Raw genomic sequence first — 24,062 nt, 5'->3', positions numbered from 1 at the left:
TAGAAAGATCATTTATACTCCCTGGGTACCACCTTAAAACTAACAAACCCAGCTAGTGTTTATTCCCTTGTTTACCCTAAGGGCCTCATTAGATTGAGGCCTCATAGCATCCCAGGGCTAGCCCACAAATAGTTCTTGACTGCATGCAATTTTTAGCTCTAAATCTTAAAAAAACAATTTTGTATCTCTCTTCACCCTTACTCTCAATATTTATTTGCTGTTGAATGGCAGGGACTTATAACTAAGATTCCCATCCTACTCACTTAGTGCTGCCCAAGAGTTTCAAAATAATCTCTATATTAAAAAAAATACCTTAGCAGCAGAACTTATTGGCCTCCAACTGCCTCAAAGTACAGTCTGGCAATATGTTAACTTTGTAAACCAACATATTCCTAATATAAGTGAATTTTGTAGTCATTATTGACATTGACTACAAGTCCTTTTAATATACAAAGTAGATAAACTTTGTATATCTACAAAGTTACAGAAGGTTTAAGAAAGTAAATTTTTTAGTCATTCCTAACTACAAGTCCTGAATGGCTATGGAAAGTTGCAGAAAGTTTGAGAAAGTCCTGAATGAATGTGAAAAGTTGTGGAGAATTTTAAAAATTAAATTTTGTTTGTAGTCACTGCTGACTATAAGAGGCTTTGGAGAATTTATAAAAATGAATTCTGTCTGTCCTAGTCAATGCAGCTCTCTGTGAAACTACTCTTAATGAAAAATTACAGAACATTTTTCTTAACCATCCGAGTACTCTCTCTAAAAGATAAAAACTGTATATCATATTAGAATAATACCTGTATTAATGCTTATGTTAACCATACCATCCTTTACTTCAGAAGACAAGTCTTTTCTATTTAAAGGAAAACTGTTACAAGAAAATTTTTGTCTCAACTTGCAGAAGTAAAGTGCTAAAATAATTTAACAAATTACATAGACAGTGTTTAGGAAGTATTACAATAATTAAAAGAGATTTTCTATCATTCTGTTAGCTAAATTTGCATATAGGTGAAATGATATTCATATATTTAGAAATTGTTTAAAATTCCTAAAACCTTAGCAATGTTCTATCCTAATACTGATCTATATAATGTTAGAAGTCACATATCACCGAACAATCAAATTTGATAGTCAGTTACACTACTTTAAAGCTCCTCTAAAAGTACAAGTTTTCAGCTATAAGTCAGAACTTTATCTTCAACAAAAAGAACTTTAAAGGAGAAATAAGGCAAGTATACAAACTATGTTCTATCTGCTAATTAAGATAACCCTAGTAAGTGCGTAAAAGTAAAACAAGACAAAATTTCTGCTGTAGTTTGTAATTAATAACCCCAATGTAAAACAACTGTCAAATGTGTTTATTTATAAAACAAAGTTAAAATGCTTATAAAAATTAAAGCTTAAAGTGTAAGCTCTTAGAGAAATCACATTTACTCTGAAGCTTTAACTGTTATTTCTGAATTCTGAAGTGCTTTGCTCTTTATATAACCTAGTAGTTCCCTAGAACTTTAATTATTTGTATAAGACCCAAGACTCAGAGTTAAAAGTTCTCCAGCTCTGAAATTCAGTATTATTCCATATAGCAACATGAAATGATACTGTTCTATTTAAGATTAAAATAAATATAATATTGTCTATATTTGAAAACTTTAACTTCTATGTAAGATCAAAAATAAAAAGAGCCAGAGTATTTTAAGGAAAAAATAAAAATATATATATTGGCAAAGTCCCTTAAACTAAAACAAACAAACAAAAACTATTAAACTTTTCCATCTGGGGAGTTCCTTCTATTCCCTCAAGCAATGAGGGATCCTAATTTAATAAGCCAAAACCCTGCCCCCAGTGACTTTAGCTCAAAAATCATACTAATTGCCCTTACTTGAGCTCTAGAATTGCGAAAAGGGGAAAAGCAGCACCTTCCTAGTCCTGCATGCTAATGCAGCAGTGTAGAAAGAGTGACGCTTTCTCCTAACTAAACAACAAGATATACTCAATTTCTTAATTGTGCTGTGTCTGTCTGAAACCATTGTACACCCCAGAAAAGCCATGTTTTTAATCTTTATTCAATATTGTTGGGTGGGATCCTTTTTATTATTTCCATGGAGATGTGTCCCACCCAATTTTGGGTGGGACGTTTGATTAGATGGTTCCCATGGAGATGTATCTCCACCTATTCAAGGTGAGGTCACTTAACTGGAGTCCTTTAAGAAGGAACTATTTTGGAAAAAGCTTCAGAGATGACGGAGCTGACAGACAAGGACCTTTGGAGATGCATAAGGAAAATGCCTCCGGGGAAGCCTTTTGAACCCCAGAAGCTGAGAAGGAAAGCTAGCAAACATCACCATGTGCTTTCCCAACTAACAGAGAAACCGTGAACATGATTGGCCCTTTCTTTTTCTTTCTTAATTCTATTTTTGTAAATATTTTTATGGATAAAACAACCTACAAACATATATTCTTAACATAAACATTCCATACATGGTGTACAATCAATGGCTCACAATTATCATCACATAGCTGTGTATTCATCACCATGATCATTTATTTAAACACTTGCATTACTCCAGAAAAAGAAATGAAAAAGAAAAAAGAAAAAACTCATACACACCATACCCCTTACCCCTCCCTCTCATTGACCACTAGTACTTTCATCTACCCAATTTATTTCAACCTTTGTTCCCCTTATTATTTTATTTTTTATCCATATTTTTTACTCATCTTGTCCATACCCTACATAAAAGAAGCATCAGGCACAAGGTTTTCACAATCATACAGTCACATTGTAAAAGCTGTATCATTATACAATCATTTTCAAGAAACAAGGCTACTGGAAAACAGCTGTACAGTTTCAGGTACTTTCCTCCAGCCACTCCAAAACACCATAAACTAAAAAAGGGGATATCTATGTAATGCGTAAAAATAACCTCCAGGATAATCTCCCGAGTCTATTTGAAATCTCTCAACCACTGACACTTAATTTCTCCTCATTTCTCTCTTCTTCCTTTTGGTCAAGAAGCGTGTCACACAAGCCAGTGCTGATAAGAGGATTTTCAGCCATTCAAACCCTCTGGATTCTTCCCTTCAACTTAAATGAGACAGCCAGAATGTTCTACACCCTGTTAGGCAGGGTCTAACCCCCCTGACAAGCTAGGAGTAGCTACAGAGGACAGACGCTTGTCCCTCAGCACCCCTTAAAATTAAGGGGTGAGACTTCCAGAGAAGATGGCGGCTTAGTAAGACGCGCGGGTCTTAGTTCCTCCTCCAGAAAAGCAACTAAAGAAACAGAAACAATACGAAACAGCTCCCGGAGTCACGACAGAGACCAAAAAGACAGCGTACCCCATTCTGGAACAGCTGAACGGGCAGGGAGAATCTGCTGCGGTGAGATACCCGAGGGGCGCGCGTTTTCCCGGCCGGGGCTGCTGGTGACTGGGGTCCCCTCCACACACGTGGCTCCCCGGTCTGACTGGGAACGTTGGATAGCAGGGCCCTGCCATCACGCTTGGCGTTTCAGGCCAGCTGGGCAATTAGGACCGACACTCTCCCAAGCCGCGGCGGCCAGCGACCCCCGCCTCCACGCGCGGTTTCCCCGGCCGACTGCCGAGCAGACAGACGAGCGCCACGAGCGCCACCTACTGGGCAGGAAAAGAAAAACAGAGCCCAGAGATTTCACAGAAAAAGCTTTCAACCAGCTAGGTCCCACACCCAGGGAAATCTGATCAAATGCCCAGACACCAGCAGAAAATAATGGATGACGCTCGGAAAATTGAAGATATGGCCCAGTCAAAGGAACAAACCAATAGTTCAAATGAGATACAGGAGCTGAGACAACTAATGCTGAATATACGAACAGAAATGGAAAAACTCTTCAAAAACCAAATCAATAAATTGAGGGAGGACATGAAGAAGACATGGGCTGAACAAAAAGAAGAAATAGAAAATCTGAAAAAACAAATCACAGAACTTATGGGAGTGAAGGACAAAGAAGAAAAAATGGAAAAAACAATGGATACCTACAATGGTAGATCTAAAGAGACAGAAGCTACAATTAGTGAACTGGAGGATGGAACATCTGAATTCCAAAAAGAAACAGAAACTATAGGGAAAAGAATGGAAAAACTTGAGCAGGGGATCAGGGAACTGAATGACAATATGAAGCGCACAAATATACGTGTTGTGGGTGTCCCAGAAGGAGAAGAGAAGGGAAAAGGAGGAGAAAAACTAATGGAAGAAATTATCGCTGAAATTTTCCCAACTCTTATGAAAGACCTAAATTTGCACATCCAAGAAGTGCAGCGCACCCCAAAGAGAATAGACCCAAATAGGCGTTCTCCAAGACACTTACTAGTTAGAATGTCAGAGGTCAAAGAGAAAGAGAGGATCTTGAAAGCAGCAAGAGAAAAACAATCTGTCACATACAAGGGAAACCCAATAAGACTATGTGTAGATTTCTCAGCAGAAACCATGGAAGCTAGAAGACAGTGGGATGATATATTTAAATTACTAAAAGAGAAAAACTGCCAACCAAGACTCCTATATCCAGCAAAATTGTCCTTCAAAAATGAAGGAAAAATTAAAACATTTATAGACAAAAAGTCACTGAGAGAATTTGTGACCAAGAGACCAGCTCTGCAAGAAATACTAAAGGGAGCACTAGAGTCAGATACGAAAAGACAGAAGAGAGAGGTATGGAGTAAAGTGTAGAAAGAAGGAAAATCAGATATGATATATATAATACAAAAGCCAAAATGGTAGAGGAAAATATTATCCAAACAGTAATAATACTAAAAGTTAATGGACTGAATTTCCCAATCAAAAGACATAGAATGGCAGAATGGATTACGACCCAGCAATACCACTGCTAGGTATCTACTCAAAGGACTTAAGGGCAAAGACACAGACGGACATTTGCACACCAGTGTTTATAGCAGCATTATCTACAATTGCAAAGAGATGGAAACAGCCAAAATGTTCATCAACAGACGAGTGGCTAAACAAACTGTGGCGTATACCTACGATGGAATATTATGCAGCTTTAAGACAGACTAAACTTATGAAGCATATAATAACATGGATGGACCTAGAGAACATTATGCTGAGTGAGTCTAGCCCAAAACTAAAGGACAAATACTGTAAGGTCCCACTGATGTGAACCAACATTCGAGAATCAGCTTGGAATATATCATTGGTAACAGAGACCAGCAGGAGTTAGAAACAGGGTAAGATAATGGGTAATTGGAGCTGAAGGGATACAGACTATGCAACAGGACTAGATACAAAAACTCAAAAATGGACAGCACAATAATACCTAAGTGTAATGTAACTAGGTTGGAACACTGAATGAAGCTGCACCTGAAATATGGTTTTTTGTTTGTTTGTTTGTGTGTTTGTATCTTTTGTTTTTGTTTTTTTCTTTTTCCTTTATATATATATATATTATTAGTATTATTATTTTAATTCTCTTCTCTATATTAACATTCTATATCTTTTTCTGCTGTTTTGCTAGTTCTTTTCCTAAATCGATGCAAATGTACTAAGAAATGATGATCATACATCTATGTGATGATACTAAGAATTACTGAGTGCATTTTTAGAATGGAATGATTTCTAAATATTGTGTTAATTTCTTTTCTTTTTTTTGATTAATAAAAAAAATTAAAAAAAAAAAATTAAGGGGTGAGAACCCCCTGAAGGAGAAGTTCAGGCAGGCTAGAACAGGGAGAGAGGGGAAAAAGGAAAAAACCATGAAGGGGCTCTTAAGCAAGGACGATTAGTCAAGGACAGGAGGGCCCATGATAGACACAGACTTATGGGAAACACCCAATGGCAACTGACCCATCTGAAGCCAAACAACATCCATCTGAGTGAGTCATCTAAGGAGAAGGGTAGAGCCAACCGACCCACACAAATGCACTATCTACCACCAGGCACCGCCCTGGAAAGAAAGGATGGTAGAAGAAAAAGCCTTGAACAAGGAAGGGGGGGGAAAGTAAGCCTAATTTATGAAATCAAATGTCCCCACATTGCCTATTGCTTCTTGCCTCCCTCAACTCCGTCTTTGGGAGAGTGCCTGAATGTCCTCTTACATGTATATCTAATAAATTTTCCGCATGCTTACTCTAAAAAAAAAAAGTATTTGCAAAGCCCCAATGAAGGATTGGGGTGAAATGTGGAAATATTAAACATCTCCATCTAGGGAATTACAGATATTCTTGTATGCACTCGGGACTATGAACTTAATAGGCCCAGCCCTTGATCTTGAGGCTTGCCAGTTTAAAACTTATTCCTGCAAAGGTGAGGCTAGGCTTATTTTATAATGATGTCTAAAAGTCACCCCCAGAGAACCTCTTTTCTTGTTCAGATGTGGGCCTCTCTCTCTAAGCCAATTTGGCAGGTAAATGCAATGCCCTCCCCCCTACATAAGACATGACTCCCAGGGGTATAAATCTCTCTGGCAACATGAAATATGACTCCTAGGGATGAGCCTGGACTTGGCATTGTGGGATTGAGAAAGCCTTCTTGATAAAAAGGGGGAAGAGAAATGAAACAAATAAAGTTTCAGTGGCTGAGAAATTTCAAATAGTATTGAGAGCTCATTCTGGAGGTTATTCTTATACATTATATAGATATCCCTTTTTAGTTTTTAGTGTATTAGAAAAGCTAGAAGGAAATACTTGAAACTGTTGAACTGTATTCCAGTAGCCTGGATCCTTAAAGATGATTATATAACTATATAGCTTTTACAGTGTGACTGTATCATTATGAAACCTTGTGGCTGACACCCCCTTTATCCACTGTAGGGACAGATAAATAAAAAAATAAGGACAAAAAATAAAAAGAATAAATAATAGGGGGGAAGAGGTATGAGATATTTTGGGTGTTCTTTTTCTTTTACTATTTTAGAGTAATAAAAATGTTCAAAAATTGATTGTACACTTTGGATGATTTATATGATATGTGAATATATCTCAATAAAATTGCATTGAATAAAAGCATCAGTTAAAAGGAGAAAAAAACTGTTTAAAAATTAAACACAAAGATGCAACTGCTGGAGAACATTTGGAGAGAAAAATATACCTATTCATTGTTGGTAGAGAAGTAGAATGGTGCAGCCCCTCTGGAGGGCAGTGTGGTGGTTCCACAGGAGGCTATGTGTAGGGTTGCCACATGATCCTGCAACCTTGTTATTAGCTATACATGTAGAAGGACTGAAAGCAGGGGCGTGAATAGACATTTGCAAGCAGTTGTTTATGGCACCATTATTCACAATTCCCAATGGATGGTGATGGCCTAAGGGTACGTCAACTGATAAATGAAAGGGCAAACTGTGATGTAAACATACGATGGAATACTGAGTGGCTGCAGAAAGGAATGAAGTCATGAGGCCTCATGACACGCAACTATATAAATGAACCTTGGGGACATTATGTTGAGTGAAGCAGAAACAAAAGAACAAATATTGTATGGTCTTACTAATATAAACTTATTGTAATGAGCAAACTCTGAGAATTGAATTAAACAGCATAGGTTATCAGGGGATAGAATCTGGACAAAGATTAAGCAATTGATCATTAAGGAGCATAGAATATTCAATAAAGCTCATTGTAAAGATTCATAGATAAAAAGCTCTTACAGCAGCCATATTTGCTCCTGAGTTTTAACTGTTATTTCTAAATTCTGAGGTGCTACATTCTTTGTGTATAACTGGTTGTTGAACTTTAGGTATCTGTGTGACACCTGAGACTCAGAGTTCTGCAGCTCTGAAAGTTAGCATTACTCCATACAGAAACTGTTAAAGAAGAGGAAAGAAAGATTAGACTTCAGTTAGAGATATGAATGAAGTGGATCTGGTTAGAATGCAGGGTAAAGGATGTATTTTAAAACTTCAACTTTGGTGTGAGACCAAAGGAAGAAATGTTTATTTTGTCCAAAATTTAAATTTTCCATAGCATACTATCTAATTTAACCTGTATGGCCAATTTATTTAAACAACCTAATTATATGGAGCCTAGAATAGGGAATGAGATCTTGTTATTTTATACAAATATCCTGATACACTCTAGAGTATTTTGGGGAGAGAATAAAAAAGTATTTGCAAAGTCCCCTTGAGGAGCTGGGGGAAAATATGAAACTATTAAACCTCCCCACTTGGAGAACTCCTGATATTCTTTTAAGTGTTAGAGACCCTCAATTTAATAAGCCAAGCCCTCCATCTTGAGGCTTGCTCTTATGAAACTTATTTCTGCAATGGAGAAACTAAGCCAACTTCTAATGATGTCTAAGAGTCACCCCCAGAGAACATTTTTTGTTGCTCACATGTGGCCTCTCTCTTGAAGTCAACTCAGCAGGTAAACTCACTCCCTGCCCCACCTACATGGGACTTAACTCCCAGGGGTGTAAATCTCCCTGGCAATGTGGGAAGTGTCTCCTAGGGATGAGCCTGGCCCTAGCACCATCGGATTGAGAATGCCTTCTTGACTAAAGGGGAAAAGAAATAAAACAACATATTTTCAGTAGCTAATAGATGTCAAATAGAGTCCAGAGGTCATTCTGGAGGTTATGGTTATGCAAGCTTCAGCCAGATATGGAAATTGCCACAGTTTGCCATGCCCAAATCAACAGTATTCCTGAATACCCTCAAGAATAACCTGGATTCTATCTAAGACTCCATAAAAGTTTTAGTAAGCTATTTTTTTTCAGAAATTTAAAGCCTCCAGATTGCTCTTATGCCAGATAAACCCTGAAACCCAGAGGTACCAGTCTCTCCAAGACATCAACTAGTTTCATTCCTCTACTCCATAAGGTTGACACCTTTTTCTAGTATGAAGAAGTTAAAATGGGCATTGCCCAGATATCCCTGAAGATTGAGAATGGGATCAAATGAGAGGGACGAGGTGTAACTGAGAAATTAGGACTTAACAAATGATTATGACTTATGACTCATTATACTGATATTTACTTTTAGTTTCTACTGTATTAGGATAATCAGAAGGAAGTTCCTGAAATTCCTGAACTGTAATCCAGTAGCCCTGATCTTTGGTAATGACTGTATAATTATACAGCTTTTATTGTGTGACTGTGTGATTGTAAAAACCTTGTACAATCCCTTTATATTATCCCCTTTATAATTCCCTTTTATAATTGCTTTTCATTTTATTTTATTTTTTTGCATGGGTAGGCACTGGGAATCAAATCCATGTCTCCAGCATGGCAGGTGATAATTCTGCCACTGAGCCACCGTTGCACCACCCACTGATATTCCCTTTATCCAGTGTATGGGTATAAGCATAATAAAGACATGCATGACAAAAAATAATAATAGGTGGGTAATATGGGAGAAAATAGCCCTATGTAAACACTGGACAATAGTTAATGTATTGCTTTAATAATCTTTCATCAATTGTAATATACGTAACTACTATTAAAAAGTAGTAGAATTACAAAAAATTTGTAATGAATTTTTCAGACCAATGCAATTGTTGTTGTTGGTGTGGTATATGAGAATCTTGTATTTTATGCAAGATTGTTCTGTAAACCCACAACTTCTCTAATAATAATTTTTTTAATTATAAAGAAGGACATTTGAAATAAACAGACACAAAAAATGGACAAAAGACTTGAATAGACCTTTCTCTAAAGAGGATATACAAATGCTAAAAATTATATGAAAAGATGCTCAACTATTAGGAAAATGCAAATCAAAACCACAATGAGATGTCATTTCATTTCCACTAGAATGGCTACTATTAAAAAAAGAAAAGAAAATAGCAAGTGTTGGAGAGGATGTAGAGAAAGAGAAACACAATGGTACAGCTTCTGCAGAAGAGGGTTTGGCAGTTTCATGGAAAGCTAAGTATAGTATTACCATACAACCTAGCAATCCCGCTACTAGGTATATACCCAGAAGAACTGAAAGCAGGGACTCAAACAGATATTTCCACACCAACGTTCATAGTGGCATTATTCATAATTGCCAAAAGATGGAAGTAACCCAAGCGTCCATCAACCAATGAACAGATAAACAAAATGTGCTATACATGTAACAGAATATTATTCAGCTGTAAAAAGGAATAATTTTCAGATGCATGTGGCAACATGGATGAACCCTGAGACCATTATGCTGAGTGAAATAAGCCGGATACAAAGGGACAGATATTGTACGATCTCAGTGATATGAAGTAATTACAATAAGCAAACTCATAGAATTAGAATCTAGAACATAGGTTATCAGGGGATAGACTGGGGGTAGAAAATGGGGGGCTGATGTTAAATTGGAATTTCTATTTAGAGTGTAAAGATTTGGAAATAGATGGTGGTGCAGTAGCACATTATTGTGAGTATAATTAACAGCGCTGAGTTTTGTATATAAATGTGGTGGAAAGGGTAAGTTTTGGGTTGTGTATGTAATTAGAATGAAAGTTTGAAGATAAAACTTGAGACTATATAACAAAGTCAACTTTTTTGTGGATGATGGACTGAGGTTAACAGGACAAGTATAAGAATGTTGTTTTATGATTTACAACAAATGTACAACCCTGATACAAGGTGTTAATAATATGGTGATATATGGGGAAACAATACACTTATGAACTATAGTTAACAGTATTATTCTCATATTCGGTCATCAGTTCCAAAAAAGGTACTACATTAATGCAAAATGTCAACAATAAGCAGGTATTAGGAACACTGTACTTTTTACAAGATGTTTCTATAAACCTACAACTTACCTAAATAAAAAAAGAATTAAATAAAAACCATTAGGCTAAGTGAAAGACACCAGACACAAAATACTACATTGTATTATTTCATTTATAAAAAACATCAATATAAATAAATTTATAGAGCCTGAAATAGATAAGTGGTTATTTAGGGTTGGGGAAGTATAGAGGCATTGAGGTAACTGCTAAGTGGTATAGGGTTTTTCTCTTTGGAGTAATGGAAATGTTCTAAATTTGATTTTGGTGATGAGTGCACAACTCTTTGAATATGCTAAAAGCCATGATTGTACACTTTGGATCAACTTTATGTGTGTGAATATATCTCAATAAACTGCTTTAAATAGAGAACTAAAGAAAGGCATGATGACAATATCACATCAAATAGAGACTATCAATAAGTAGAAATTATAAAAACATGCAAATGAAAATTCTGGAGTTGGAAAGCACAATAGCTGAAAAAGTAGTCATGGGAAGGGCTCAAAAACTTAGCTGGTTGAATGAAGAATTAGGGAACTTGAAGCAAGATCGATAGAGATAGTGCAAGCCAGAGACTGAGAGACAAAAGAATGAATGAACGTGGACAGAGCCTCAGAGAAATATGTAACACCATTAAGCACAACAACATACATGTAATAAGAATACCAAGAAAGGAGATAGAAAAAAGAGAACAAATATTCAAAGAAAAATGGCTAAAAACTCTCCAAATTTATTAAAAAACAATATAACTTACACATTCAGGAAGCTTAATGAATTCCATGTAAGATAATTTGAAAGAGATCTACAAACAAACACAACATAGTAACAGCACTCAAGATGAAAGACAAGGAGAAAGTCTGGGAAGCTGCGGAGAAAAATGATGTGTCACTTATAAGAGAACCACAGTAAGATTAAAAGCTTACTTTTTTGCAGACACAATGGAGACCAGAAGGCAGTGGTACAGCGTAATAAAAGTGCTCAAAAAAATGAAACTTTCAACCGAGAATCCAATATCCAGAAAAGCAGTAGTAAAAAAATGAGTGCATAATAACGATTTTTTCCATATAACCAAAAACTGAGAGAATTTGTTGTTAGGAGTTCTGCCCTACAAGAAATATTAATGGATGTCTTTGGGCTGTTTAGAAATGATCCCAGACAGTAATTTGAATCCAAAAAAAAAGAGTACTAGTAAAGATAGTTACATAATTACAAGAGACACTATAAGTGCATATTTTTCCTTTCTTCTCTTATCTGATTTTAAAAGCAACTATATACAAAAATATGTATAGAACACATTGTTGGACATATAACATATATAAGTGTAATGTGTGTGGAAAATATTTGCCAATAACAGGACAAATGTGTGGGAGCAAAGCTGTAATGGACTGAGGAAATAATGACAGACGATAAAGTGGTAATTATAACAATGTACTATTGGGTTTGTAACATTAATAGATGTAATATGTGTCTTAGTTTGCCAGTGTTGCTATAACAAATACCACAGAAGAGGTGACTTAAATGACAGGAATTTATCGTCTCACAGTTTTGGAGGTTAGAAGTCCAAAATCAAAGTGTCAGCAAGACCATGCTTTCTCTGAGGTCTGTAGCATTGTGATGGTGGCTTGCCAAAATCTATAACTCAATCTCTGCCTCCATCATGTGGATATCTCTCTCTGTATCTGTCTCCTCCTACCATGTCCAAATCTCCTTTGCTTATAAAGACTCCAGTCATATTTGATCAAGGCCCACCCTAATCCAGTTTGGCCTTACCTTAATGAATAGCATCTTCAAAGATCCTATTTCTAGATGGGTTCACATCCACAGGTCTGGGGTCTAGGTTTTGAATATGTCTTTGTGGGGATATGATTTCAACTAATAATATGTGTCTATCTCTCTCTCTATATATATATGATAATCATAAGACAAAAGGGGGAAAATGGAATAGCATTATATAGAAGTAATTAAACTAGTATCAATTGATGGCTGATTCAGATACGTTAAGATGTAAACCTAGAGCAACCATTTAAAAATTACTGAAAAATATAGTGTAAAATAATTAATGAAATCAAAACTACATTAAAATGTTAACTCAAACTTTCCCCCTAAGATCAGGAACAAGACAAGGATGTCCACTATCACCACTATTATTCAACATTGTATTGGAGGTTCTAGCCAGAGCAATTAGACAAGAAAAAGAAATACAAGGCATCAAAATTGGAAAGGAAGAAGTAAAACTATCACTGTTTGCAGACGATATGATACTATACGTCGAAAACCCGGAAAAATCCACAACAAAACTACTAGAGCTAATAAATGAGTACAGCAAAGTAGCAGGTTACAAGATCAACATTCAAAAATCTGTAGCATTTCTATACACTAGTAATGAACAAGCTGAGGGGGAAATCAAGAAACGAATCCCATTTACAATTGCAACTAAAAGAATAAAATACCTAGGAATAAATTTAACTAAAGAGACAAAAAACCTATATAAAGAAAACTACAAAAAACTGCTAAAAGAAATCACAGAAGACCTAAACAGATGGAAGGGCATACCGTGTTCATGGATTGGAAGACTAAATATAGTTAAGATGTCAATCCTACCTAAATTGATTTACAGATTCAATGCAATACCAATCAAAATCCCAACAACGTATTTTTCAGAAATAGAAAAACCAATAAGCAAATTTATCTGGAAGGGCAGGGTGCCCCGAATTGCTAAAAACATCTTGAGGAAAAAAAACGAAGCTGGAGGTCTCGCGCTGCCTGACTTTAAGGCATATTATGAAACCACAGTGGTCAAAACAGCATGGTATTGGCATAAAGATAGATATATTGACCAATGGAATCGAATAGAGTGCTCAGATATAGACCCTCTCATCTATGGACATTTGATCTTTGATAAGGCAGTCAAGCCAACTCACCTGGGACAGAGCAGTCTCTTCAATAAATGGTGCCTAGAGAACTGGATATCCATATGCAAAAGAATGAAAGAAGACCCATCTCTCACACCCTATACAAAAGTTAACTCAAAATGGATCAAAGATCTAAACATTAGGTCTAAGACCATAAAACAGTTAGAGGAAAATGTTGGGAGATATCTTATGGATCTTACAACTGGAGGCGGTTTTATGGACCTTAAACCTAAAGCAAGAGCACTGAAGAAGGAAATAAATAAATGGGAACTCCTCAAAATTAAACACTTTTGTGCATCAAAGAACTTCATCAAGAAAGTAGAAAGACAGCCTTCACAATGGGAGACAATATTTGGAAATGATATATCAGATAAAGGTCTTGTATCCAGAATTTATAAAGAGATTGTTCATCTCAACAACAAAAAGACAGCCAACCCAATTACAAAATGGGAAAAAGACTTGAACAGACACCTCTCAGAAGAGGAAATACGGATGGCCAAGAGGCACATGAAGAGATGCTCAATGTCCCTGGCCATTAGAGAAATGCAAATCAAAACCACAATGAGATATCATCTCACACCCACCAGAATGGCCATTATCAACAAAACAGAAAATGACAAGTGCTGGAGAGGATGCGGAGAAAGAGGCACACTTATCCACTGTTGGTGGGAATGTCAAAGGGTGCAACCACTGTGGAAGGCAGTTTGGCGGTTCCTCAAAAAGCTGAATATAGAACTGCCATACGACCCAGCAATACCATTGCTAGGTATCTACTCAAAGGACTTAAGGGCAAAGACACAAACGGACATTTGCACACCAATGTTTATAGCAGCATTATTTACAATTGCAAAGAGATGGAAACAGCCAAAATCTCCATCAACAGAAGAGTGGCTAAACAAACTGTGGTATATACATACGATGGAATATTATGCAGCTTTAAGACAAGATAAACTTATGAACCATGTAATAACATGGATGGACCTAGAGAATATTATGCTGAGTGAATCCAGCCAAAAACTAAAGGACAAATACTGTATGGTCCCACTGATGTGAACGGACATTCGAGAATAAACTTGAAATATGTCATTGGTAACAGAGTTCAGCAGGAGTTAGAAACAGGGTTAAGACAATGGGTAATTGAAGCTGAAGGGATACAGACTGTGCAACAGGACTAGATACAAAAACTCAAAAATGGACAGCACAATAATACCTAATTGTAAAGTAATCATGTTAAAACACTGAATGAAGCTGCATCTGAGCTATAGGTTTTTGTTTTGTTTTGTTTTGTTTTGTTTTGATTTTACTATTATTACTTTTATTTTTTTCTCTATATTAACATTCTATATCTTTTTCGGTTATGTTGCTAGTTCTTCTAAACCAATGCAAATGTACTAAGAAATGATGATCATGCATCTATGTGATGATGTTAAGAATTAATGATTGCATGTGTAGAATGGTATGATCTCTAAATGTTGGGTTAATTTCTTTTTTTCCGTTAATTAAAAAAAAAAAAAAAGAGAAGGGATAATTGGAGATGAAGGGATACAGACTGTACAACGGGACTGGATATAAAAACTCAGAAATGGACAGCACAATACTACCCAATTGTAATGCAATTATGTTAAAACACTGAATGAAGCTGCATGTGAGGTATAGGTTTTTTGTTTTTGTTTTTTTTTGTTTTTTTTTCTTTCTATTATTGTTTTAATTCTTATTCTGTTGTCTTTTTATTTCTTTTTCTAAATCGATGCAAATGTACTAAGAAATGATGAATATGCAACTATGTGATGTTATTAAGAATTACTGATTGTACATGTAGATTGGAATGATTTCTAATTGTTTTGTTAATTCTTTTTTAATTAATAAAAAAAAAAGGGGGCGGGCCGCGGTGGCTCAGCGGGCAAGAGTGCTTGCCTGCCATGCCGGAGGACCTCGGTTCGATTCCCGGCCCCAGCCCATGTAAAAAAACAAACAAACAAACAAAATATAATAAAAACAAGAAAATGTTTAAAGATGTTTCTCTTCCTTCCTTCCTTCTATCCTTCCTTCCTTCTCTCTGTCTTTCCTTCCCTTCCTCCCTTTCTCTAAAAAAAAAAAAAAAGTCAAAAAAAAAAAAGCACATGAAAAAAAAATGTTAACTCAATATGAAAAGAAGAAGTAGGGAAGAAGTAGAGGAATAAAAAATATGTGACATACTGAAAACAAAAGTAAAATTGCAGAAAGAAATTCAACTGTAAAGTAACATTAGATGTTAATGAATTAAACAATACAATCAAATGACATAGATTATCAGAATGGATAAAAAACATGATCCAGGGTGGGCCATGGTTCCTTGGCAGGAAGAATTCTTGCCTGCCATGATGGAGACCCAGGTTCAATTCCCAGTACCTGCCCATGCAAAAAAAAAAAAAACCTGATCTGGTATTGTCTACAGGAGGCACACTTTGGATTCAAAGACACTAATAGATTGAAAATAAATGGATGGAAAAGACATATTGTACAAATCATAACCACAGAAAAGCAGAAGTGGCTACACTCATAAGAAAAAATAGATTTCAAAACAAAAAATGTTGCTAGAGATAAATGGGGATATTTTATAATAATAAAAGGGTCAGGAAGTGATAACAATTATAAACATATATACAGCAAATAACAGACCACCAAAATACTTGAAGCACAAAATGAGAGAAATGAAGGGAGAAACAGGCAAATCAACAGTAAAGTTGAAGACCTCAATACCCCACTTTCAAAAATGGATAGAACATTCAACAAATGGTACTGCAATAAGGGAATACTCACATGGAAAAAGAATGAAATGTGACCCGTCATACAGCATACAAAGAAAAAAAAGATAAAACAGGTTTCCTTTTTCCAGTCAGCACCGTGCGATGGGCATCTCCCAGGACAACTGGCATAAGCGCTGCAAGACTGGGGGCAAGAGAAAGCCTTACCACAAGAAGCAGAAGCATGAGCTAGGAGATCTGGCTGCCAACACAAAGATTGGCCCCTGTTGCATACACACAGTTCGGGTGTGAGGAAGCAACAAGAAGTACCATGCCCTGAGGCTGGATATGGGGAACTTCTCCTAGGGATCTCAGTGTTGTACTCACGAAAGAAGGGTCAGGGATGTTGTCTACAATGTATTCAATAATGAGCTGGTGTGCACCAAGACTCTGTGAAGAACAATTCTCTGCCCTTGGGCTGCAAGGAGGCCAAGCTAATTCCTGAGAAAGAAGAAATTTTAAACAAAAAACGATCAAAGAAAATTCAGAAGAAATATGATGAAAGGAAAAAGAATGCCAAGATCAGCAGTCTTCTTGAGGAGCAGTTCCAGCAGGGCAAGCTTCTTGCCTTCATTGCTTCAAGGCCAGGCCAGTGTGGCCTAGTAGATGCTATGTGCTAGAAGGCAAGGAGTTGGAGTTTTATCTGAGGAAAATCAAGGCCCAAAAAGGCAAATAAATCTTTCCTCCCATACTAGCTAATGTAATAAAGGTGTTTATTGTTCTATGTTTAAAATAATGGACAGAACAACTAGACAGAAGATCAACAAGGAAAGAAAAGCCTTGAACAACACTATAAATCAAACAGACCTAACAGACATCTGCTGAACACTCTATCCAACAACAGAATATACATTCTTCTCAAGAGTACATGGAACATTCTTCAGGCTAGACCATATGCTAGGTTTTATAAAACAAACCTCATTAAATTTAAAGGGAGAGAAACAATACAAAGTATATTTTCCTTTCACAGTGGAAAGAAACTAGAAATCAATAATGGATAAAATGAGAGAAACTCACAAAAATGTGGAAATTAAACACACTCCCAAATAACCAATGAGTCAAAGAAGAAATCAAAAGGAAAATCAGGAAATAATTTTAGATAAATGAAAATAAGCACATAATACATCAAAATCATGGGATATAGCTAAAGCAGTCCTTAGAGGAACATTTGTAAATGCCTATGGTAAGAAAGAAAAGAAAAGGTCTCAAATCAATAACCTACCTTTCCATCTCAAGACAGTGGAAAAAGAGCAAACTACATGAAAGAAGGCAGAAAGAAGGAAATAATAATGATTAGAGCAGAAATTAATGAAACAGAATAGAAAAACAATAGAGAAAAATCAATAAAACCAAAAGCTGATTCTTGGAAAATATCAAGAAAAATCAACAAATCTTTAGCTAGTGTGCCCAAGAAAAAAAGAAAGGACTCAAATTACTAGAGTTACCTATTAAAGGGGAACATTACTGTTGACTTTACAGAAATAAAAAGGATTATAAGGAATACTATGGACAATTGTACACCAACAGATTAAATAACTTAGAAGAAATGAAAAAATTCCTACAAATACAAACTACGAAAACTGACTTAAGAAGAAACTGATACTCAGAATAGACCTATATAAGTAAACAGTTCGAATCAGAAATTAAAAAAAAAATTACTCACAAAGGAAAACCCACTTTGCTTCACTGGTGAATTCTACCAAACATTCAAGGAAGAGTTAGTATCAATTCTTCACAAACTCTTCCAGACAGAAGGGAATGCAGTACTTTCCAATTAACTTTATGAAGTCGGTATTACCCTGATACCCAAACCAGACAAAGACATCACACGCACACAAAAAAACTACAGACCAATATCTTATGAATATGGGTGCAAAATCCTCAACAAAATACTGGTCAATCAAACCCAGCAATGTATAAAAAGAATTATACACTATGACCAAGTAGGATTTGTGTCAGGAATGCAAGGTTGTTTCAACATCCAAAAATCAATTAATGCAATTAAATCATATGCATAGAATAAAAAACAAAACAATATGTTATGTAGAAAAAGCACTGGACAAAACCCAATACTCCATCATGATAAAATATTCAGAAAACTAGAAAGAGAAGGTAATTTCTAAATGATAAAGGGCATTTATAGCCCTACAGATAACATCATACTCAGTGAGGAAAGACTGAAAGCTTTCCTCCTAAGATCAGGAACAAGTCAAGGATGTCCACCCTTTGCCACTTGTATTGAATATTGTATTGGAAGTTCTAGCTAGGGTAGTTATGCAAAAAAGAAATAAAGGGCATCCAGATTGGGAAGGAGAAGGAAAATTTTATCCACTCCATTCACAGATGACTTGATCTTATATAGAAAATCCTAAGGAATACACTAAAAATATATTAGAATAAATAAGTTCAGCAAAGATCAGGATATAAGATTAATACACAAAAATCAATCGCATTTCTATATACCAGCAATGAACTATTCGAAAAGGAAAGAAAACAACTCCATTCAGAATACCATTCAAAAAATAAAATACTTATGAATAAAGTTAACAAAAGAAGTAAAAAATATACTCTGAAAATCGTAATATATTGTTGAAAGAAATTAATTAAAGATCTAAATAAATGGGAAAACATTCCATCTTCACAGATCAGAAAACTTAACATTGTTAAAATGACAATACCTCTTAATCTAACATAGAGATTCAATGCAATCCCTATAAGAACTCCAGTTGACTTCTTTGTGGAAATTTACAAGCTGACTCTAAAATTCATATGGAAGTGCAAGGGATCAAGAATAGCTAAAACAATCCTGAAAAAGAAGAATAAAGGAAGAGGACTCATATTTCCCAGTTAAAAAACTTACTACAAACACTGGTAAACGGAATTGTCTATTCAACAAATGGTGTTGGGACAACAGATGTAAAAGAATGAACTCAAACTGTTAACCCATCATATAGAAAAATTAACTCAAAATGGAACAAATATCTAAATGTAATAGAAAAAACTATAAAACTGTTAGAAGAAAATATAGAGGTAAATCTTCATGACCTTGTATTTGACAAAGGATTCTTACATATGACACCAAAAGCACAAGCAACAAAATAAAAAAAAATAGATAAATTGCACTTCATCAAAATTAAACATCTTTGATTTTTAAAGGACATCATGAAGAAGCAAAAAGATGACGCTCAGAATGGGAGAAGTATTTGCAAATAATATAACTTATAAAGGATTGACATCTAGCCTATATAAAGAAATCTTACAACTCAGTAATATAAAGATAAGCAATCCAATTGAAAAATAGGCAAGAACATGAATAGACATTTCCTCAAAGATACACAAATGGCCAATAAGCACAAGAAAAGATGCTTAGCATCATCAGTCATCAGGACTTTACAAATCAGAACCACAATGAGATACCTCTTTACACTCACTAGGATAGTTACAATAAAAAAATCAGATAACAACAAGTGTTGGCAAGGATGTGGAGGAATCAGAACCTTCATACAATGTTGGTGGGACTCTAAAATATTGCAGTCACTTTGGAAAACAGTTTGGCAGTTCGTGAAATGTTTAAACATACAGTCTGACAGTTCCTCAAACAGTTAAACAGAATTACCATGTGACCCAGAAATTTCACACCTAGGTATACACCCAAGACAAATGAAAATATATGTCCATGTGAAAACTTCACACAGGAATGTTTACAGTAGCCTTATTCATAAAATAGCTGAAAGGTGGAAACAATACAAACGTTCAACAATGGACAAATGGATAAACTGTGGTATATCCATATAATGGAATATTATTCAGCTGTAAAAAGGAATGAAATACTGATACATGCTAGTACATGGATAAACCTTGAAAACTTGATGCTAAACACAAGAAGCCAGTCACAAAAGACCAACCTAGCAGGTAAACTCAAGAAAAGTTCATGATGGGGAAATTAATAGAGACAGAAAATAGATTAGTGGTTGCTTAGGGTGGGGTAGGGTGTGGGTGGTAGAGATGAGGGTGATAACTGGGGGGTAAGGGTTTTCTTTCTGAGGTGATGAAAATGTTCTAAAACCGGTGATGGGTGCACATATCAGTCAATAAACTAAACACCATTAAATTGTACACTTTAAATGGGTAATTGTATGGTATGTGAATCATATCTCAATAAAGATGTTAAAAATATGTAAATTCAAATTTGATTTTCTGTTTCATCTAAGAAATACTTGGAAAAATATTAATTCCTACATGGTCAGATTTTTTTTTTTTGCTGTTCTTTTGTTAACTAGCTTCATGTCATATGTCTGACTATATTGTTGGCATAATTTCTGCTATTAAAAAGACTCATTCTTTGGGCATTTGAAAAGAAAGTGTATTTGGTCTTTTGGGTACAGGAGTTATATATATGTATCCATAAATTTGAAAGTCAGGGTTTTTCATTGTTATATCTTCTATATCTTTAATGTTGTTTATGACTAGTCTTTGATATTCTGATAATTACACTACAGCTTCCTAGTATGACTGTACAGTAACTTTGCCATATTGTCCCTGTACTTTAAGGCTTTCTAAATTTTTGCTTCATACATTTCATTGATATTATTCAGTAGATAACAGTTCATAAGTGTTTTGTCATCATGGTATACTGTAACTTTCACCAATCTTGTCCCATTTACTGGGTTTTGCCTTTAATTCTATTAATTTTGATATTAATATTGCCACCACTGCTTTCTTTTTGTTAGCATTTACACAATATAACTTTGCACATTTCTTTATTTTCCATCTTTCCACCTACTTTCATTTTAGAGATATCATTTGTAAATAGCCTCTACTGGCAAAACACACTGCTGTGGTAAATATGGGCTCTGGGGACTGAGACCTGGTTTGAAACTTGACCTTGTCTCTTACTAGCTTTGTTACTTTGGACAAGTCAGCTTTCTCATCTATAAAATGGGGCTATTAACATAACCAACTTGAATAGTGCTGTAGAGATTTTTAAATAATGAACTGAAAACACTCCACCTGGCAGAGAGAAAGAACTCAATAAATATTGTAGTTATTATTATTGCTATTGTTGTTATTGTTTTTGTTGGGCAACACATACCAAGTATCAAAATTGTGTGATTTAAATCCAGATCTTTACTTTTATTCTAAATCTTAAGCTGTGACTGTATATCTCATATCAATACCCAACTATTGGGTATTTCAACTATGAAATCTCTTTGTCACAACAAACTCAACATGTCCTTTCTCAACTGGCTTATTTCCATAAAATTTTTCTGCTTCTACTAATGGCAGCATCATTTATCTGGTCTCTAAACCTTGGTGTTATCTTGAGTCATCCTTCATATCTAGTTAATCTAACACCTGACCTGCAGGTGTTATTTAAAATGACTCATATCCTTCTATCCCACTCCATTTTTACTACCACTGATTCAGTGCATCCTCTCATCTCCCCATCTGGATTAGTTTCCTTGACATCAGTCTCTCCTCACTATAATGTATATTCTCACCAAACCAATATTCCCTAAACATCACTTTCATCATGTCATTCTTTTCTCAAAAACTTTGACAGGGCCACGGTGGCTCAGCAAGCAAGAATACTTGCCTGCCATGCCAGAGGACCCGGGTTCGTTTCCCGGTGCCTGCCCATGTAAAAAACAGTTTCAGACTTCTGAGAAAATCTGTTTTAAATATCTTTGCTTATTTTCAAGGTCTTAATAATTGACTCCATCTCAATGATCAAATTTTGTTTATCATTATATTCCAACATGCAAGCCCCACTCTATTCACATTGGTTTCTTCTCTGTCCTCTCACAAATCAAGCTCATTCCTGCCTCACTCATGGTATTTCCCACTTCATCTAAAGTACCTTTCCTTCTTCCCTCCTCATACCCATTCCAAAAGGCAGAAAAAGTCCCATCTCAGTCAATAAGCTTCCTTTGACAGCTTGATTTTCTGTACTGTAAAATACTAATCTAATGGTTTAGTATTTCTTTATATACTGTCTTGAATTATTTTCTATTATTCTTGTGTATTAGCTTTACCTCACCAGTTAGAATTTACACTTTCTGAAGATAACTCTGGGAAAGTGGTAATTCTTAAACGGTGTTAAGCGCTTTTAAGATGTGACCAAAACCCCTAAAAGTCTGTCTGGAGGTTGAATGATTCATGATAAGGAATTCTGCTCTAATGAAAAGGAATTTGATGTACTATGGCAGTAGAAACAGGCCTTTGGAAGCAATAACGGAGACACAGAAAGAAGGCAATCACTTCAGTGTTGGCTCCTATCCTCTAGTAATGGAGAGAACAATAAAGTCTTTCACCCAGTTTCAATTAAGCAATGTCAGAAAGCCCAGCCGAAAAGGGAAAGATAAACCAAAATCCTTTTCATTTTTTTTCTGCCAGACACTACTGCTTCAGTTTGACAGGCCTTGGAAAGAGAAGCCTGGGAACTTATCTATAAAGTCTGGAGGCTCCACTGAAGCAAATAAGACAGATGCAGAATGTAGTACTACAGTCTTAAAAAGACTGTATTAATAAAGTTTCCGCAAATTGACCTAAAAATCAATGATGCAAAGTAACCTCCAAACAAGCTACTCTGTTACATTTTTTGTATCACATTACTCAAACTATCTGAAATGTTCTTGTATATTGGTTTATATGTTACATATTTATTGTCTGCCTTTATCTTCCAAAATATAAGATCCATGAGAGCAAATACCTCTCTATTTTATTCATCCCTATATCCCCAATACTTAGAATAGTGCCTGGCACCAAATAGGAGCTAATATACAACTCCTGGGAAAATACCTGATAAAATTTTGAAGAGCTAAACATACAATTTATTTCAAAACTGCATTCATTCCTTGCCTAACATGGTCCTTACCAAGCATGGTGTGTGAGATGGGGAAAGTTATGGTGGGCTGGCCTGTCATCCTCCAACGGCTACAGAGATAAGAGAGGTCTGTTCTAAGCATTTCCACTATCATTTTGTTGTCCAGAGCGAGGTAAAACTGTTGCTGGTCTATGAACTGAGAAAAAGAAATATAACAGCTTAGAACAATTTACTCTTTGATCTATTGTATTTTAATTTCCTCAAATATTTACAAGGGTATATGAGATGTCACAGAGGCAATGATACCCAAAATATACTGCCTAATCCTTCCCAATATATCTGGTGATCAACTGTTACATATGACAATAATTTCTCACATTTTTACAGTGTGCTATAGTCTACAAAATGTATTTAAAATTATAAATTCATTTAATCCTATAACAACCCAATGAGGGCCTTTCTTTTTTAAAAGATGATAAATAAAGCTAAAGAGAGGTTGAGCAGCTTAGCAAAATCATATGACTAGCAAATGGCAAGATCAGGAATAGAACCAACAGTGCATGACTTTTTCATCTATAGATCAGCTGCACTTTCAGATGCAAGATGACAGTGTAGGGGGGGTGGCATTAGGCTTTCTTTCTGGAAAACAGTTTCTCCTCCCAAACATACATGTAATCAAATTTGCTACTGTACTGTGTGGGCTAATAAACAACAGGCTAACAATGTCTATTATCATAGCTAAAACAGTATTGACTATTTTTTTTTGAAGATGATACTCAATTCCAAGCATACAAAAAGGGACCCTTACTCAAAATAAAGAAAACACGTAAGTCAGTAGTGAAAAAA

At 35.5% G+C, this 24,062-nt stretch overlaps 1 protein-coding gene and 1 pseudogene across 7 annotated transcripts in view; one reads left to right on the top strand and one right to left on the bottom strand.

The window, feature by feature from the left end:
* Nucleotides 1-24,062, bottom strand: part of PHKA1 (phosphorylase kinase regulatory subunit alpha 1) — a 323,836-nt gene that overhangs the window by 107,189 nt on the left and 192,585 nt on the right. For all 7 annotated transcript variants that reach the window (XM_077146161.1, XM_077146162.1, XM_077146159.1 and 4 more), the window contains one exon: nucleotides 23,268-23,412. In XM_077146161.1, the coding sequence (XP_077002276.1) occupies nucleotides 23,268-23,412 (145 nt within the window). The remainder of the gene's footprint in view (nucleotides 1-23,267; nucleotides 23,413-24,062) is intronic.
* On the top strand, nucleotides 16,496-17,066 carry LOC143671174 (small ribosomal subunit protein eS8 pseudogene; annotated as a pseudogene).

Source organism: Tamandua tetradactyla, chromosome X, assembly GCF_023851605.1.
Source record: "Tamandua tetradactyla isolate mTamTet1 chromosome X, mTamTet1.pri, whole genome shotgun sequence".
NCBI lineage: Eukaryota > Metazoa > Chordata > Mammalia > Pilosa > Myrmecophagidae > Tamandua > Tamandua tetradactyla.
The sequence above is the reverse complement of the archived record's forward strand: the minus strand, read 5'-3'. Positions and strand labels throughout refer to the sequence as shown.